Here is a 19905-nt window from a genome sequence, read left to right as displayed (position 1 = left end):
TGACCGTCAAGGTAACAACAGTCACATAATTAGTCAAAAGACCCCCAAAAAGTCAAAGCCTCTAATCTGTCCTTGAAAAATAACAGTCTCTGTGAAGAGTCCCAGGGAGCTCCTTGTAAGTATAAATGGATTATACAGCACGTCTGTGTTGGTGTCAGAACAAATGCTGGTTTTAAAGACACTGCAGTGTAACGGCAGCCACTTTTCTGCTGTGATTCATGACATGGAGATTTCTGAGAAGGCTTTTGAATGCCACGCTCTCTGAGGAATCCTCAGTCTGATCCTCTCTGCACCTCTTCTGCAGGTGGACTCGCAGGGCCGGCGGGGACTCGGGGGACTCTCCCACGCAGCAGACAACAGGCACAGGCCTCTTTTTTTAGGCTGTTACCATGGTAACCTCAGCAGGAAGCTAGTTGTAGGTCGTGCAGCATCCCTATCTTACATCTTGTCGTTCCACTACTTCCGCCGCTGACAGTCGTTAATGTCTTCATTGAGTTTTGAGTAACTCTGCAGAGTCAAAGACCTGAAGGCGTCACATCACAAAACTGAGAGCAGTCATGTCTTGCGTGTTTATATTTACCTGCTTTCGCTTGCACAAAGTGGCCTTTTGCCTTTCAGCTGGTTGTCACCAGCACTGATGAGAGCAGAGGGACAGCCGAGGAGCAGATTAATGGATCGGAGAAGTCTGCATCAGTCAGCTTCCAGTTCACTCACAAACCAAATTCTTCATGGTCCATTTGCGAGTACTGTATGTGCAAAGAAAGTCAGACAGCCTCTGAATAATCTGAAAGAGGCCAGCTGACACAGAAGGAAAGTTAATTAATCAAGTGCTATTAAAGCTTCCGGTGTACGCTGAATACCAAATGACCCAAGAGTGTAGCTCTGAGCATCAGAGCTGGTTTCTAATGTTTGATCTTATAATGAGGCTCGTTCTTGATGTCACAGTGGATTAACAGACGGAGTATGGCTAGAGCGTTTCAGGTTCAGGTCATAACTTGTGTGAAGCCCTAGCTCAAACTGTGTGAAGAAATAAAAGAGGTTTTAGGTCATCTTCAAAGAAAGCTCAAACTTTTTTCTCTTTCAGTTGGACGCTGACCGAGACGAGGAGGAGGTCTTCTGTGACATCGGCATGACTTTGGACAATAAGCTATTTCCCTCCAAAGAGCCTGCAGCTGGTAAGAAGAAAATTTGTTTTTATAAAGCACTGAGACACCTCAAGGCATTTTATGTTCACACATAAAACTAGTATTATCCCTAATAAGCCTTTAAAGAAGGTAAACAGCACAAATTAATATAAATGTAACTGCTTCTGTCTTGTCTAAGTCACAAATACGTCTCTTCGGGACAGATTTCTGTCTTTATCATGATTTGTTCCTGCAATCTGACACCTCAAATGAGAACAGGATTGAAAACAACCAACCTCATGAACATATCAAACTGCCAACGAGACAACAAGGATGGGCTGTGCTAGCGATCGTGTAGTTTTGGCAAATAAAACATTTATAATTGATTAAAACATATTTATGTGTTGCAAAAAAGATGAATGCAAGAGCTAAATGCCGAATAAATCATATGTATAAAATATCCAGCTTATATAAAAACTCATGTTCTGTTCTCGTTCATGCTCCCTGGAAAAAAACGTTTCAAATGGAAAATCCAAATCGTCATTTTCCTGAGATCATCACCCCCCTCTTTGCTTGGTTTTGATTGATCTACTAGTGAAACAGTGTTTGCTAACTTTAATTTAAAGCTATAAAGTAATTCACAGTATAAACACGCTTAGCAGAACAACTGGTTTTAAATTACTGTTTATGTACAGTTATGGATTATAGAAAGCTAAAAGTTGACTAACAGACCAACCCTCCTCTGAATTAGTTAACGTGATTACAAAAATGCAAGTACAGGTAAATTTAACTAAATAAATATATGACTATATCAAAGGGGAAACTTTTTATGAATGAAGTGAATTAGCCCTGTGATGTCCAGGGTTCACACTGCCTCTGGCTTTATGACTGCTGGGATAGATATTCCAGTCTTAATAATAAACACATGCATTCACCAAATCCTCATTATGCGTCTTCTGTTAACAAATTTTCCCAAAGACTAAAGCTAGAGATATTTCCTGTGTATTTTTATTCTATTTCATTTTGTTAAAGTATAAATTATAAAAGAAAATCTAATACATGGTTCACTCCAACGCAGTTTCTCAGGAATGCCTTGAGGGAATCTTTTCATATTCGGCACAAATGTTTGACCAACAATTTCTCATCAGCTCATCCTTGAATCCAATTTCAAGAGGTCAAGAATTACCGTTCAGTGTTTTATATTGCTCAGGAACAGTGGGAGGTATTGTGACCGTGCTTTATATTTGGTCTGATAATGAATGGGTGAAACCTTGGATGGCCACCTTGAAAATCTGTGGAGTCCACGTTTTGGATTTTGCAATTACTTTGCAGCAACACTGAACACTTAAGACAGTGTCGATGCCTGCAACTCTGTCAATCAACTTTAACTACTCATGTGAACAAAAACTAGTAATTGTGTGTGGCAGAGACAGACAAATGTGAGGCTGTATAACGAAGAGGAAGGCGATCTTTACAGTAATAGATTTTTAATGATGATGAAAAGGCTGCAGTTGAATCAAACCCCATCATACCTACAGTCCCTCTAAAAAACGTCCTCAGGCCAAACGTACATGTGCACAGTGCAGAAATGCTTCTCCAAAATAGTCCACATTCATAAGAAGGAAAAAAAGTGAAAACCAGAAACATCACCCACCAGCTGCCTGCTTACCACACAGGTCGGCATAGCAACCAGTGAAGCAGGGTTATCCGTGCTTTGTGAGAAACACAGAATCAACAAGGTTAGACTCAGCCTGAGCACTCAGACAGTTACAGGTTATATATTATGTAAAACCTGACGATGTACTGCCAGAGACGCTTTCCCGTCGGGACACACGTCATGTTTGAGTGAAAGATACAGTGTGATCAGTCAGTGCCCTGTAGGTGTTTCTCCACCGATTTCATAAGTGATAAACAACAAGTTTTGGTTAAAAGAAAAATATTACCATTGGCACAGGATTGATCTGGCAAAAAGTATCTGGTTTTGTTTGCAGAGCTCTTATCAAATTTACACCTACGCTTTATTAACATAAAATGTGCCCACACAACACATCATTTTTTTTGTAGAGCAAAGTTTGCATAGATCTACTGAATCGTGTTTCGGTAAACTGGTTGGTAAATGTGTTAATAGTGGTTCCGTTACTTTGTAGTTTTTTATTGTATGTCGCAACAAGACTGAAAATGTTTACTGAAGCTAAAAACTGATGATTCCTGGATCCAGAAATATAAATAGATCCATATTAGTTTGTGACATCTTCTTGAGAATGTCAAGAAAAAAGCAAAATAGTTGAAACCATCCATTAAATAAAGCACTGGAAATACTGGAGTGGAGCTGTGTGATGAGAGACTGGTTCATAGAGAGGGTTGTATGCTACAGGGATTACAAAGCCTTCTGAGAACATCTTGTGACCGTGGGACTTTATAAATATAACTGACTAGGAAATCTGCTAGCTTAACGCCTGTGATTCATCATATCATGTTACATAGCTCAGACACAGCTGTGCCACAGCAGGAAGCAGAGTAGGGATTCAAGGGACAGATGATAAGCACTGGCTATTTGACAACCAATCAAACTGCCAGTTTTCCTGGATATTTTCCTGCAGTGAGGAATTGAAGTCAAATTGACCCTCAGACCACACATATGCCCGCTTTCCATCACAGTCTCTACATTGAGTGATAAAGGCCAATCAGTTAATATGACTGAGGGAGGCCAACATTTCCACAATCTTTCACATCAGAATTGCCTCTTCCTACTTGACAGCTGCCTGACACACTTCTGCTGATCCTCACAGCACACTTGAGAGCAGTCTGCTTCACAGCACAACTTAAAAATAACAGAAATAGGGGGGAAACTGTACCTCACACTACTTGAGCGATGCAAATTGTGCAGAATCTTCAAAAATGGTTGCTCCAAAAGGATTTTTGCAGGAATCGGATCTTCATTAAGTAAAAATCTTATATTACCAGTAGACTCCCACCAAGATTGCATGTGTACGACAATTAATGTGCCCTTTCAGATGCATTTATATGTGTGTACATGACAGAGACTCCCAGTAGGTGTTAATCCAGCAATCAAAAGAAAAAGCAAGAGGAGTGCATGCAGTGTGAAAGATTTATTTTTGTAACACGCTTAAGAAGAAAAAAGAGATCTCCGGGTCACGTGGGTGTGCATTTTCGCTTCAACTTTACTGTTTCATGGATCAGCGGATGCCTTTAATCTGCACCAATCTGCTGATGTAGAAGATGCGGGAGACAAAAAGATCAAGTGAAAGCTAAAAATAAATAGGCTGAAGTTAAGGTCAGATCTAAAGATTGCTGCTCAGTCCATCTGCTGCTGTTAGTACCAGAGGAGGAAAGGGGTGGCCGCTGCTGTCCCGCAGCCTCGCCTCCTACGTGATTATTACAGAAGAAAAATGTCCTCTCCAGTGGATATTAAGCATACTCTCTAGTCTACTGCAGATGTATGCATGCCTGACTCAAGTGCTGCTGACAAGTGTGGCCTCTACCTCCTGCACGTCACTGGTTCCATCACAGCAAAACAAAACCCTCCACACAGTCATACCTCAGCCGCTCCCTTTGCAGGGGCAAAATGCACTCTGACATGTTGCCGGACACTGCAGAGAGCACCCCTCTGAAGCCATTTACCATAATGCATCTAAGAAATTCTCATCTCCCTCAAATCCGCTTGACGGTCTGAAGCTGTATCATCACACAATCTAACTCTGTTCTCTAATCAGCAGGCACTGAAAAAAAACCTGCTGAGGGGAAGTGTTGTTCACAGCCCATTTCCACTGTGGAAGGGGATGACGTTGCCATGTGTTTGAATTTATCACTGCATCTTCTCCTGTCGGCTTTCTGACAGCAGGGACTTCAGGCTCTGCTCAGGTTTAGGTGTTTATGATGCCAAAATTAACTTAGATGTATGCTTTTATGTTACATGCAAAATGCAGACGTGCACATGTCCTCTGCAAAATGAAAGTGGCTTGCGATTGTGCAAACTGTGTGTAATATATGTAAAATCTACATATGTCAAACTAAAGAGGAAAGTTTTTACTTTTCCGTGTTTGCAGTACTGGAAGTATAGAGACATTTTACCTAGTGTCTGTTATGTTTGTGGACCTTATATTGTGAGTCTTGTCACTATTTCTGCTGGACCTATAAATGACCAAATCTGAAAAAGAGTTGGTAAAGAGGACGTAATCAGCCAATACTCGCAAGCTTGGTTCGCAAGCAGCATCTAAAAACTGTACAAGGGCAATCCACTGATACAGACATCTGCTAATCGTGCTAAATACCATACAAATAAACACACACAGCCTTCTTTGAACTAAATATTATTTAGGTCACTGAATCAATTTACAGAGGTGAGGCTAAGCAGACAGCTTCTTCTGTGTGCAAATGTGTCAAACCTGGCATGACCGTAAATCTCAGCCTTAACAAAATTCAAACGCATGGAAGCATTTATTGATAAAGTTTTGCATTTTAATGTGCGAGTATATAGGAACTGATTCGCTTTTGAAGACAGGCCTGAATCATACTTCGAGGATCTTCAGTTTCTGGCACTTTTCCATTGGTTTTACTTTTCAGCTTTTGATGTCAGCTCTTGTGTGCACACCAGCATTGGATGTGGGTTGTACAGTGAAGCTTCTGTAGATCTGGCTTGTTCCTGCACATAGGATGCTTTTATAGGAAAAACTTCTAGGAAGTTTGAAATTGCATGAATGCCCATCTTAGGGAAGATGCTGGTGTTAAAGTGCCGCTTCCTCTGATGGTGGGGTTTTTTTTCCTGTTGAAAACTTCAAATTGCACAAAAATAGCAGTGAAAAGTAGTAGATAGAGCAAAAATGATGCAAATTAGACCTCATTTATACAAAAAGTAATATTTAATTTCTTTTTCTTTTTTTTGCCAGGTTTAAGATATTTAAGATTTCCCAGTAAAATCTTGCATCAAATGGTTTTCATGTAGCAAAGTGAGTAAAGTACATTAGACTGCATTCCCTCCTGATGATACCAATAGTGGAGGGAATTTGCTGAGCATCAACACTCTGATTAATAATTTTAAATCAAAAAGTAATGAAAATAATATAAAATAAAAAATACATTTTACATGGAGATATGCACTTATTTAAATAAGTATGGAGTTAATCACTGTTTGGCTCAGCCTCAAAATCTAATGCACAGTGTCATAAATAACAAGGAAACAACAGACGACTAATTCAAAACTAGCCAAATGACGTTTTTAAGATTGTTGTGGATTTTTCTGTCTGCAGGTCCCAGTGAGCTGGATCTCAGTCTTCTTGGTGAAACAAGCAGTCTGGCAGATGTTGCCTGTAAGGATGATGAGGTAAGATCACAACAATGAAAACTATCTGTTTAACTTTTTTTCTGGTGGGATTTAAAAGCTTCAACAATAACTACGTTTTCTGCTCCACTGGGTTTTGCAGAAGTTTTTTTTTTTTTTTAAACTTTTCACATGAATAATATAAAATATGTAAAATACTAAATTACAGAATCAAATTACATTTTCAGAAATGGCAAACAGTAAACCCATCATCTGAAACGCTGAATGACTGAGCGCTGAAAAAGCCTCAAGATGGTGAATATTGTTGTGTAATCCTTGGCTGCCATTCAGACGAGCTTCATTCCTCCACACTCTCCTGCAGTCAGTAAAGCGTAACCCTGACCTCCATCTCATTTCCCGCCTCCAAATGTCTGGAAACAAATTGCCTGTCTCTCTCGGTCGGTTCGCCTTTCTTTGACTTCATTCTTCCAACTATTTTTTTTCCTTTGAAGTGTTTATGGAGGTTGTTTATTGTTGTGTAAGTTTTCAAACCAGGCAGTTTTCTGGGTATAGACACTCTCTCAGCAGCACACCTCTTCACATTTATTCAGTCCATTGAATTCACACTTGGGAGCTGCTCCTGACTGACTCCATTTCTTGTTGGCTGCACAGCTGCGTTGGATTTGGGAGTATTTTTCTCAGCAGTAAATCACTCATAGTGGGATGAAAGGCTTTTTCAGTCTCCCCCCTCCCTCTCTTCTTCTCCTGTTAAATAAGATACACCTTTACATTTTAAAGTCTGTTTTTATTCACCCCTTTTGTATTTTGCTTCAGGAGCATCAGTAAAGTTGGTGTAAAGATTCATCAGCAGGGGGATTTAAATCCTGGGGTTGCTTGAACAGGAACAAAGTATTTTTAAATGGAAAGCACCACCTACAGCTTTTACTTTTGTTACTTGTTACTACTGGCTACACCACCTTTCAGTTTCACCTAACAAGAACAGTAACTTTTTTGACCACATTTCTGTTACATATTTGCCTCCTACTCTATTGACTTTACTTCATTTAATGTTAGTAGCTCTTTAATTTCCCTCAGAGTGAAAGCTGAAGCCAAAATACAATTGAGTTGTTGCTGTTTTTCAGCTTGTCACACTGCCATCATTCTCTTTTGTAATGTGCTGCTACTTTTCTCAAGTTCTACATCTCTTATTGGTACTTCTGCTCTACACATCTAGCAATCACCCAAATACGAACGTGCACTCCACCGATGTTGTTCAGGCGATTGGATACCCAAACAACATCACTGTAATCTAACAAAGCTTGACAGGATCTTTCAGGATGAATGGGGCAAAGTGCCTGAATTCAGACAGGCTTGTGGAGATTTCACCTAGCCCACAGTCCTGATGGATCAGCTGATACAGCTGATAATCTCAGTGCTGGCCCAAATCGCTTGATGGCCCAGTTTATACCCTTCTAAACATCCAATTGCAAAATATATTGAGTGCAATATTTAAGTCACTTTAGCTGTTTAAGTTGCTCCTGTTCCTACTATCAGCTTTGTAACTCATCTCTACAACACCTCTCTTTTTCCTCATGTACAGAAGGCCTCACCACTGCTATCCTGCCTCAAGAAAGCAGTCCTTTTCTCACTTTATGGAAGGCATGAAGTGAGGAAATTGGCTTGTTATAAGCAGACGCATATGAACAGAGCCATACAATCCAATGTACACTTAGCTGCCAGTTTATTAGTTTATTACTGTTTAACGCAAATATCTAATTAGCCAATCGCATAGAAGCAACTCAGCTCAACTCAACTAAATCAAATCAAATCAAATCACTTTTATTGTCACGTCACATGTGCAGGTACACTGGTACAGTACATGCGAGTGAAATTCTTGTGTGCGAGCTTCACAAGCAACAGAGTTGTGCAAAAAAACAATAACGTAAAACAAGCAAAATATAAGAATGGCTAACTATCTGCTTTAAGCTGATAGGAAGGCAATAGTAACTCAAATAATCAGTTATTACAACCATATGCAGAAGAGCATCGTTGATGCAGATAGGCTACAAGAGCAGAAGACCACACTGGGTGTCTCCTGTCAGAAGGTTCTTGTCTGGTCTCATGAGTCTCGATTTCTACTCTTACATTTAAAAGGTAAGATCAGAATATGGTACAAACATCCATCCAAGTTGGTGGCAGTGGTGTAAGCGTGTCAGGGATAATTTCTTGGCACACTTTGGATCCTTTAGTATCAGCTGACCATTGTTTAAATGCCAAAGCCTACCTGAGTATTGTTTTTGATTGGTGAGTGTTTATGATGGGAGAACACTTTATGTCAACTATAATGGTCTTGACTGAACTGAAAGAAACAACAAATTGTAAGGGGGTACAAGGGACAAAACACTCAAACCCAAGAATAAACAAAGAAAATGGTGCTTCCCTAAGAAACATCAAACACTGGAGCTACAAAAAGGGCTGGTGTCTAAGAGACATCCATTTATCAGCTGTTTGAGAGGGACCTAGTACAAAGTTTTTCTCAGCCAGACACACAGTGTCTGTACAGTTAAAATTATTGATATCCTCATTATCATCATAACAAACAGAACTACTCTCACAGCTGGTTCTCTGAGACCTGAGAGCCAGAATACTGCTGAGTGTCTCCAGAGCTTCATGGCCAGCTGCGCTTTCCTAATAAAACAATCTTTGTCGTGACGGACAAAAGTGAACTTCATGTGAGGATGGTCGATAATTATTGACTGATGTCACGTAGTCGCTTCGAGACCAATGATAAAGTCCACTCAGTGAGGGAACCGTAAAACGGACATTGCTGCCGGCTCATTGAAGTCAGTGATTCTCCCATTTAACCCTTCCTGTGTGGAGCAGTGACACAGTTCTGCCTCTGCAGTTGAACAAAGGCACCGTGCCACCTTGTCAGCCCATATTTGTGCCCCCAGATATGAAAAGGAGAAAGACTTTGTTAGAGTGTGGATGAAAGAAGGTTGCAGACGAGGGAAACATCGAGACAGAGTGGCTATTTTTGGTCTGTGGTGTCAAATGTCTTGGACGCTTCCTCCAATTATTTCTGACTATCTCTAATTTATTCATGATGGAGGGACACCTACTGTACAGGTACATTTTCTAAGGTACTAATTTTTGGTTTGAGGTTCTTAATCCCTCTTGGTTACTGGCACATCTAAATAATGTAAATATTATTTCTATCATTTTTAGGAGAAATAACAGCAGAAAAACAAAAAGCAAACAGCAAAATGAGAAGGGAAGAAAGGGTTATAGTGGGACATCTTTGTGTTTCATCACAGTAATCTTTGTATTAGATGTGTCTCTAGGCTACTAGCCATGGTTGTGCTTTGAGTGATATGGATTAGTAGTTACCCTGGTAAACAGTAATAAGTAATGCTATACTTTTAATTACATCATCAAGGTAATGCAACTTATTAAATGTGATTACTTTTATATCAAATGATTTAAACTGGTGAAAAATGCAGAGAAATCCTCTAACTGTTGTGAATGTTTTCTTCTGCATTTTGTCATATTCTGCTGTGTGAATGGTCGATAAATTTGACCAGATACAAAGGCAGGATGCACGAGACAGGCATGAAACTCAAAGCAAGCCTTTAATCCTGTTAATCCAGAAAATAAACAAAAATGCAAAAACATCAACGAAACTAAGCCAGGGAATCCAAATACCAGGAATTACAAGGAATTAAACTTTGCACAGAGGAGACGCACAACTGTAGGGACAACACAACAAAGGACAACAGAAGACTGAGATAATACATACAAGATGTAATGAGGGCTGAGGAAACAGGTGGGGAACCAGCAGAAGACAAATGACATAATGCAGGGAGGAAATTAATCTTAACATGAAACACAGAACAGCAGCTACCAAAATAAAATAAGGAAGACACAACTAAACATGGAAAAGAGATTAACTTTACACAGGGAGGACAGCAGAAAGAGGCCATCTGTACAGAAATGTTAGAGCCACTTTTTCTATTTCAAAACAACAACAACAAAAATTCCCAGCACTGAAATATTTTCCTATCTAATAGAGCTGCTTTTCACCTTAGAGTGGTCGGACAGCCAAAGGCATGGCAACGGCGTGGTTGCTTAGATAAAATGTGCATTGTTTTAATTGGTAGGTGAGAGGTGGTGCACACACTGCCGACCCATGTTGTATGCAAAGCAGTCCCAAACTCTGAGTGTGGCACATTTGTTTACAGCGGATATAACGAACTGCATTCGAATTCACTGTATTCACTGGAAACGGCCTCAGCCGGTGCATCCAGACAGATCAGCTCCAAATAACATTCTAGCTAGTGGCTGTACTGCCACAGCTTGGCCTTATGTAATGGGTTGTAATGAGCAATAACTGCATCATCTAAGGTTTCACATCATCTTTCTTTTCTGTAGTATCTGCACAGCATAACCCTGAACTTGCAGAGAGACACAGCATCTTCTCACATGAATCGGAGGAGAATGCAAGTATTTCAGAAAAGAATTTCCTTTCAGGAGCTCTTTCAGGGGATTTTTAGAAATGTAGTCAGTGACATTAAATGAATACTGTCCAGAAAAAGAAAATATTTTGATCATAACATGTTGGAAAATCTGCTTTGAAAAGTTTGAAGCTTACAGCCGACGTAGTCAGCTTGGAGGAAACAGCTACAGTTTCAGGAGCCAAAAAAATGAAAACACAAAAACATTTCAACTTACTCAGCAGCCTTAACCACAAGTCTCCACTGTTCATCTGCATATTTGCTATGTTGCAAACACAGCTATCTCCAGGCTAGAGATGTCTTGACAGACTTTCATATTGAGCAATTTATTGATTTTTTTCTATCTATTATAGTTTTAGCTGATAAAGGCCAAAAAAATTTAAAAGAATAGACTTGACATCCACAAATATGGAATATCATGTATCGAAGCAACATGGTTCATTATACAATAGGGCTCGCTTTTTAAATTGGCAACCTCTTGCAGACGTGTGCATCGTTACAACGATCAGAACTTTTCAGCTTGTTGCAAATGAGAAAAGTTTGACAAGAGCACTACTAATTTAAAATGAGCATTAGATGTTTTTTCACCTCAGTTGTTAATTACACAACAAAAGTAACAAGAACACTTCTAACATGATCTAACTGAGCTCAATCCCTGGACGGCGTGTTAAGGGAACTATAGGAGATTACTGCAGTGACTGTTGGTTTCTTTAAAGGTGAAATGTGTTTAATGGCGTCTTTTGCTTTCATCATTATTATGCGCAGGACAATCATTCCTCAGTCGATGTGATCGTATCTGTTAATCAACATGACAGTTCAGTATTGTGGTCCTGTGGTTTGAAAAGCTGAGATGACAGCCACAGTTTAATTAGATTATACAGATGACTCATGAAGAGAGTCTCATGTGAGGGAATTGGTTTTAGAAAGATGGATGGAGAGGCATCCTCTGCTGCTGCTAACAAAGTCATCATCCTGTTTCCTCTGAGGGATTTTGAGCCCCACTAGTGGGGTCGCATCTAGACGTGATGATGTCAGCCCAGATGCCACTTTGGATCGACAGAGCAGGCTGTACTGGGTCAATAAACATCGGCGGTAAACTCCAGCTACCAGTCAGGAGTTTCCAGTGTTCTCCTCTACGCAGTGGTTTGCTGCGGAGGCAACATTAAGAATGGGGATGGTATGTGAATAGATAGGCCGTTAAGAGAGCAGGCACCATGGTGGGCATGGAATTTGCACAAATTTGCAATAAACCGTTGTCCATCACAGGCAACAACCAGCATGGTGTATCATTAACAGACTGCAGCTACTGTCCTGCACCACTGAGATACTGAGGAGATCTTTTGTCCTCTGGACCATATAGCCCACATCACAGAAGGTGAAAGGAGACAGAGACAATGACTTGTTGCCATGACTCTCTACAAACCAGCACCAAGTCTCTTGATGCTGGTTGCAGTAGCGATTTTTTCTTAATCTGGTTTTGTGTGAAATCTTATGCGACTTTCTCTATAGATATTGCTCCATTGAGGAACATTTCTCTATCTGTATGATCTATATCTATCCAGATAATGATCTATATGATTGCTTCTTGTACTATTTGTCTGTGTGGTAGCTACCCTTCAGACTACCTGCACCTTAACTTACCTCACCTAGTAAGCATTGCACACATCCTCTAACAGGGACAGGTCTTGTTAGTGATAAACTTAGACTGTCACTTCATTATTGTAGTTTCTCACTTTTTTGTTTGGTTTCACCCATCTACCTACCTACGTATCTATCCATCTATCTGCATGTCTGTCGGTCATCATGTAAAAAAAAAAAAAGAGTACCCCATAATTCAGTTGCTTGTTGCTCCACCTTTAGTAGCATTAACTCGAAGTAATCGTTTCCTGTATAACTATCAGTTTCTCACATGGTTGTGGAAGAGTGTTGACCCACTCTTCTTTACAATGTTGCTTCAGTTTGTTGAGGTTTGACAGCATTTATTTATGCACAGCTCTCTTAAGGTCCTGCTTCACCATTTCAGTTAACTGGACCATTGCAAAACCTTATTTTTGCTGTGCTTGGAATCATTGTCCTGTTGCACTTTCACTAAACTTTAGCCAGGCTTTATCTGTCAGACAGATGGCTCAGAATGCTCTGACTCTAGAATACTTTGGTATACAGAAGAGTTCATGGTGGACTCAGTGACTCCAAGGTGCACAAAATAAGCCCAAATCATCATCCCTTCACGACCTTGCTGGACAGTTAGTACTACGTATTTGCTGTTATGCTTTGTTTAGTTATCTTCACAAATAGAATATTCCATCCGGAGGGCATTGTTCCAGAAGTCTTGTGGTTTGTTCGGTGGTTTGTGCAACTTTGTGAACCTAAGCCATGCTTCCATGTTCATTTTAGAAAATAGAGGCCTTCTCCTTGAAACTCTTCCAAACAAGCCATAATTGTTCAGTCTTTTTCAAAGTATTCTCGAGCATTGCACAGTCTGACCAAACTGTTTTCACAGAGGTGCTCACACAGCCTGGTAATTTGGCTAGCAGCACCCAGTTGCTTCTTATACTCTTACAGTAATTCCTGTGGAATCAGCAATGTAATAAATAAAGTTTAATAATAAAGTTTTCACAGTACACTGTGAAAACTTTATTACATGACTGTATCTATTCATTTCTTAATTTTCCACTTGTGGCATCAATAGATCAAAATCTAAATTTGTCCCAGACTTTGTTTTGTGACCAAATGTCGTGACCAGCTCTGCTGTACCTTTTCGTCATGACATTGTGTAAAGTATAATTTATAGATATATTTTATGTACAAACTGTGTACACATAATAAAAGACTGTTGCTGAGGGACACCATGACTTTTCCATACGTCCCACACTCAGATGGATGTTTTATATTAGTTTTTGCCTCATTTATAGGGATCTAAGAAAAAGCAAGATGCCTTTCCAACATCCGTCGACAGTTATGTTTGGTAGTGCACAGTGAGGATTCTCACAGAGCCGCTCATATAGACACAAGCTTTAGGTTTTGAGATGTTTGTGTAGGAGTATATGTTTGTGACATCTAGCAATAACATACAGTCTTCACATCATGAGAATTTTAAAAAATGTTGTCTTGTTGTTGGTGGTGGATTTTACAGCGGTTCGTGTGTGGTTACCTGCATGTTTCATCTCTGTCACGTGGACTCAATGCTCGCTGTGCATGTGTTTCTCTCTGAGTCATCAGACCAGTTGGTGTACCCACATGCCAAGCTGGCTTGTCGTTGGCACCCAGCACTCCCCCACACTGACGGCATTTATTTAACACGAACAGTGCTCTCCTTCACTTTACTTCACGTCTCTGCTCTTCTCCAATTTCAGCTTCACATTGACCTCGCCGCAAAAAGCCAAACGTATAAATCATAACCAGGCGACAGAGCAATGTGAAGTCAAGAACCAGTAATAGATGGAAACATAAAGAGAAGTCATCCTTCCTTTAGTCAACAGTCTGCAGTTGATATTTAGCTGCTTTCTGATGTGTTTCCTGGCAGGCAGCCCGATCTCTCTACGACTCTCCGCACTGCAAACTGCTCCATAAAACACAAGAACAACTCTAAGAATTGAACAATACAGTATGTTTCACATGAAATCCAGGTAACAACTGAGACTTTAGCAGTTCACCTTAGGGTGTAAGAAATGAAAGAAAGCTTTGCTGTTAATAACCAAACCAAATAATGTTTTCATGGACTGAAAAAAGCTTGTTGTGTTCTAATAAACTTTAGGTACACCAAGTTATAAAGAATTAAATATAAAGAAGTTAAAGTTAAATCAAATTGACTAACATGTATTTATCCAAAAGGCACAATTTTGTCTGTATAACATGCAGCTATTTTAGCTTTTATCAGTACTTTAAAATCACTGCTGAAAAATACAAAAAATTCAGTACTAAGGTCTGGTTTAGGTTTAAAACCAATCTGCTGGGTTTAGGGGAAAAAAAATAATCACAGTTTCAGTTAAAATTACTAATTTGATAACGTGTGGATGCTTTCATCACACTGCCAAAGTTAGGGAATGATTTACACAATTTTAAATGCAAAAACAATGATTGCTGTTTAGACACAGAAAACAAGCAGCATCCACCCTAACTGTGTTCTTATTTGGATTCGTGGCTCTAACTAAAGGTGTGTGCTAAAGGCGTATGGTTACTAAAGGTCATTTGTTTGAAAGGACAGTCTCTAATTACATCTGACTGACTTATAAACCACTCATATTTTTGTGTTGTAGGATGATGATCTCATGCAGATATTTGAACCTGTGTGTTTGATTACGATTCAGTAACATTTTTGACTAAGGATCTGTGATACACCTGTTGGACAAGTTATTTGCTGGCTAACAGAGAGTTCACACAGTATTTAGGTTCACTTTCACTGTTTTTCTCTCAAATGTGAGGTTGGAGGCTCAGTTTTCCCACATTCACATGCCTTTTGGTGGGAACCGAAGAAAAGTATGGAGGTGATTAAGCATATCATGTATTGTTTAGACTAGAGACAATTGTCTTTTTTTTAAATGTGTTGAGATCAAGACTTGAATAGTTTCTACTGCCAACAAAACACTAGTGAGGAGCTCAAGAGCAAAAACTGATTTACATGTTTGTTTTTTTCTTTACACTCCTACAAGCAGGTGCTTGACTGACTTACAGTTTTTTGTATCATTTATAAATTATTCATTTGAATTTTGTAATCTTAACTTGTAATTGCTGATAATATTTAATGAACTAATGAACATTTATTTGTATAGCACTTTTCACATACATAAAGTCACAAAGGGCTGTACAACAGTTACAACACAATATCAAATGTGACCCATGTTAAAACAGAATAAAAATAATTGAAAACAAAAAAAAAAAAAAAAAGAATGCAAGCAGAAGGAAAAGTGTTTTTTTAAGACTCCAAAGACTCAGCTGAACAGAGCTGGAATGGTAGACTGATCCGGAGCCTTAGTGCTAGGCTCTTCCTTAGCTTTAGTCTTATACAAGGGATAACCAAAAGACCTTAGACAGTGAGCAACAGTGCGTTTCACAAGAAGCTGAGATAAGTAGTCCGGAGCATGCCCATTTACTGCTCTGCATGTAAGTGTGAGAATTTAAAAATGAATTCCAAAATCAACTGGGAGCCAATGTAAAGAGAATAAAATCGGGTTTATGTGAGGTTGCTTGGTGAAGTGTGTTAGGAGTCTGGCACCAGCATTTTGTATCGCTTAGAAGTGCGACAGAGATGATTTGTCTAAGCCAGTATAAAGGGCATTACAATAACTCAGGTGTAATCATACAAACGCATGAGCATTTTTCTCTAGTTCAGAGGAAGAGACTATAGCTCACAACTAAAAATGGCCTCAGTTTTGACACAGGTTATCCATCCATCCATTCGCTTATCCTTTTCAGGGTCGCGGGGGGGGCGCTGGAGCTGGGCGAGAGGCAGGGTACACCCTGGACAGGTCGCCAGTCTGTCGCAGGGCTAACACACAGAGACAGACAACCATTCGCGCTTACATTCACTCCCGCATTCACACCTATGGGCAATTTGGATTAATCAATTAACCTATCCCCACAAACTGCATGTCTTTGAATGGTGGGAAGCCGGAGTACCTGGAGGAGGAAGCCGGAGTACCTGGAGGAACCCCCGCAAACACGGGGAGAACATGCAAAATCCACACAGAAAGACCCCGGCCTGATGGTGGCATTGAACTCAGGACCTTCTTGCTGTGCGGCCACAGTGCTAACCACCGTGCTGCAATTATTGGAGAGCCAATCACTAATCCGGGATAAACAATCAGGGTGGACAGTCTATTGAGCTGGTGGTACATGACCAGCTGAATGTCATCAGCATGGAAATGATAAGAAATGCCAGAAAAAGACTGAATGATGAAAGAGAACAACATGGGACCCAGGAATGAACCTTGTGGCACCCAAAGTTTAAACAAGCAGTGTAGCAGGAGAACTTTCTCACCCCAAAAGAGGAAGTCCTTTCAGATAAATAGGAGGAAAATCAGTCTAGTGCTGAGCCAGCCAAAACTTTAAGCCTATTAAGTAAAATATTGTGGTCAACGGTATCAAAGGCCGCACTGAGGTCAAGCAAAATGAGCACAGAACACAGATACCATTACAATGATCACAGAGACTGAAAAGAGCAGTTTCAGCGAAGTGTCAGTCCCTCAAACAGTCCAAAAATAATGAATCAGACTGTATGTATGAATAATGACCTCAGTGTATCTCCATTCTTTATACTTTCAAATTAATGTCTAAAAGGGTCCCTGCTCTTATACCAGAAGTATCACACCTGCGATATTGTCACCTGTGTTCGCGTATTCATTTTATCCATTTTTCTCATCAGCTATTCAGGTCTTAATGTTCCTGTCTGCTTCTGCCTTCATCGGACTGTTAAATCATAAGAATTAAACACATTATAATGGTAGCACTTGAGTAATTAGTAGGTAATGCATGCCAGAGTGATCCAGATGGCTGAAGCTGAGGAGCATAGTAATGAACAGGAAAATCTGCACAAATGACACTTGGGATTTTTTTTTATTTTAGTTTATTATTTTTAACAGGCTGGAGCAGTTTGCATCCACTTAAAGTGACAAAGTTTTCTAGCCAGTTTTAGAGCTCAATTTGCCGTGAGGTCGTTCCTCTGCCATCACGGTTTACTGAGAGACATTTCCTCAAGGCTAGCACCATGTGATTGCTCTGTAGGGACACTCAGCCCAATCTCTTTTTCAAATACATACTTTATCTCTTCTAAAAGATGGTTTACAGTCTGTCTGAGCTACAGTGTTGCAAATCAAATATGTTTATACCCAATCTGAACAGCCAATAAAACATCCTGGGTACCTGTTTAAAATAGGGAAAACCAGTCTATACTTTCAGGCAGCATCTCTATGTTGTTGCTCATGAACAGTGCCAATAGTTGTACAAGAAACTAAATGGGAAAGCACAAACCTTGAGACCTCACTCACCCTCACAGTGCTTTCAATCATGCCACAAAATTGGTGTTAACATCAGGTTGTCAGTTTCAGGAAGTTGCTGAACAGTCAAATACAGACACCCCTAATAGGACATCAGAAATATGTCGAGGTAGGAGTGATTTCCAGAATCACCATCTGACAAGCAGTTCACACAAAGAAGAAGAAGAAGCCTTTTTCTGTGTTCTTTTGTCAAATGCTGTGGGCATGACCAGCGGTATATGGACAACCTGTGTTTTTGGCCTTGCTGCTACAGGATTCAGTCTTTCAGCATGACAATTCCCTTGTGTACAAACCTGGAACCATTAACAAGTTGTTTTTGAGCATGATGTCTGGCCTTCACACAGCCCTCACCTCAGAGCCCTCACCTCAGCCTAACCCATTACCTTTGAGGTGAACTACCGGACAAACTTTGGCAGCCAATATCTCACCAATCCTCCTGCGGCTGATTGAAAGAAACCTTCTTCATGCAGGGCCGAAAACCTGAAACCAGAAGTCTGGATGATTGTAGTAGCTTGTTTAATGCTATCCAAGGCTCACAGCTGTGGAAATTCACTATCCTCTTTCAAAACTCATTATTTGATGGAATTTTCTAAACTACTTCTCACCTTCTTAGATTGTTTTTGAAAGTAGCTATTACTATTAATTATGGGTGTATCTGTTTATAAACAAGTACACTGGTGCATATGTGGAAAGCATGTGGAGCTGCACAAACACAGTATTTGAAACATATTTTGGAAAAATATAAACATAAATAAAACCTAAAGACCTTTATTTCTTATTTTCTTCCAGGTTGAAGAGGAGGAAGAAATCGGATATGCCGAAGGAAACACAGAAAGTGAGTTGAGGAAATAACTGATATTTGATTTTCAGTTTAAAAAAGGAGCAAAGTAACACTCTCCCTACTTTTCCACCATAGTCCCTTTTGCCTTCTTTCATAAAGCCAGCAGTCGACTCAGTCTAGCATTTCATCACAAAATGTTTCATCTCAGTAAATGCCAAGTGTCATTTAACCATTTTTCACCACAATGAACCGCTCCCTGCAGCCGTGTGTGTGTGTGTGTGTGTGTGTGTGTGTGTGTGTGTGTGTGTGTATCAGCACTGTTCTGCATCAACAGTATTGATTGTGTAATACGAGGGGAGGCTCGTCTGTTGATTCACTGTCGCCACTTAGACCTGATGTTTATCTCGTTAGCCAACAGTACAAATTATTTTCATTATTATGTTACTGGTATGATTCTTGCTACCAACCCAGCCATGGGGAAACCGTGCGCCAGTGTACTCACGATAAATGAGGGTTGCGTCAGGAAGGGAATCTGGCGCAAAGTCTTTGCCAAATCAAGCATGCAGCTCATCAGGAATGTGACTTCTGTAACGGATCATTCGGGCACTGGGTTGACGACGACCACCCCCTGTGCTGTTTTCAAACAGGGTGGAACTGCTGGCCAAAGGCAAAGGGGGGGGGGCTTTTCAGATACAGCAAGAGGAAAGGACAGGAAGGAATAAGAGGAGGTTGAGAATAGGAACTTGATATTTAGTGACTGATGTAGTACATGGAGACATGCAGAGGGTTAGTGACAGAAGAAGATGCTAGGGACAGGATGGAGGCAGATGATCCCCTGTGCCAAATGACAGAAGAAGATTTTTGCTACCACTTCATATTTTTTTATTTGGATTTAACAGTTTTTTTCAGTGATTCAGCTACAAGAGTTATAACTTATAGTGAGCTGTGCCTCCACGAAGCATGAATTTAAAGCTTAATATGTGAAATCAGTCAGAATGATGTCATTGCAATTGCCAAAATCATACAGTGGATAAACTGTGCAAAAGCAGTGTGTCTGAGCACACCTGTATTTAATGCGTGATAAAGTCAGAAGGTTACAGCTTCTGTTCCATGTAAACAAACTGCCTCTGTTTACAAAATGTTTTTCCTCAGAAAACTAAACAGGAAATATTAAAACGCACAAGTCAAACGGTCATAAATTCAAAAGCAAATGCTT

The 19905-nt window shown here is 40.0% G+C and overlaps 1 protein-coding gene across 1 annotated transcript in view; it reads left to right on the top strand.

Moving 5' to 3' along the window:
* The window catches only part of ak5 (adenylate kinase 5), a 117999-nt gene that overhangs the window by 56962 nt on the left and 41132 nt on the right, over positions 1-19905 (top strand). Inside the window, exons 7-9 of the mRNA XM_063460867.1 lie at positions 1085-1175; positions 6392-6465; positions 18698-18743. Of these exons, the coding sequence (XP_063316937.1) occupies positions 1085-1175; positions 6392-6465; positions 18698-18743 (211 nt within the window). The remainder of the gene's footprint in view (positions 1-1084; positions 1176-6391; positions 6466-18697; positions 18744-19905) is intronic.

Source organism: Pelmatolapia mariae, linkage group LG18 (assembly GCF_036321145.2).
Source record: "Pelmatolapia mariae isolate MD_Pm_ZW linkage group LG18, Pm_UMD_F_2, whole genome shotgun sequence".
Taxonomy (NCBI): domain Eukaryota; kingdom Metazoa; phylum Chordata; class Actinopteri; order Cichliformes; family Cichlidae; genus Pelmatolapia; species Pelmatolapia mariae.
Note: the sequence above shows the minus strand (reverse complement) of the source record. Positions and strands in the feature narration are given on the sequence as shown.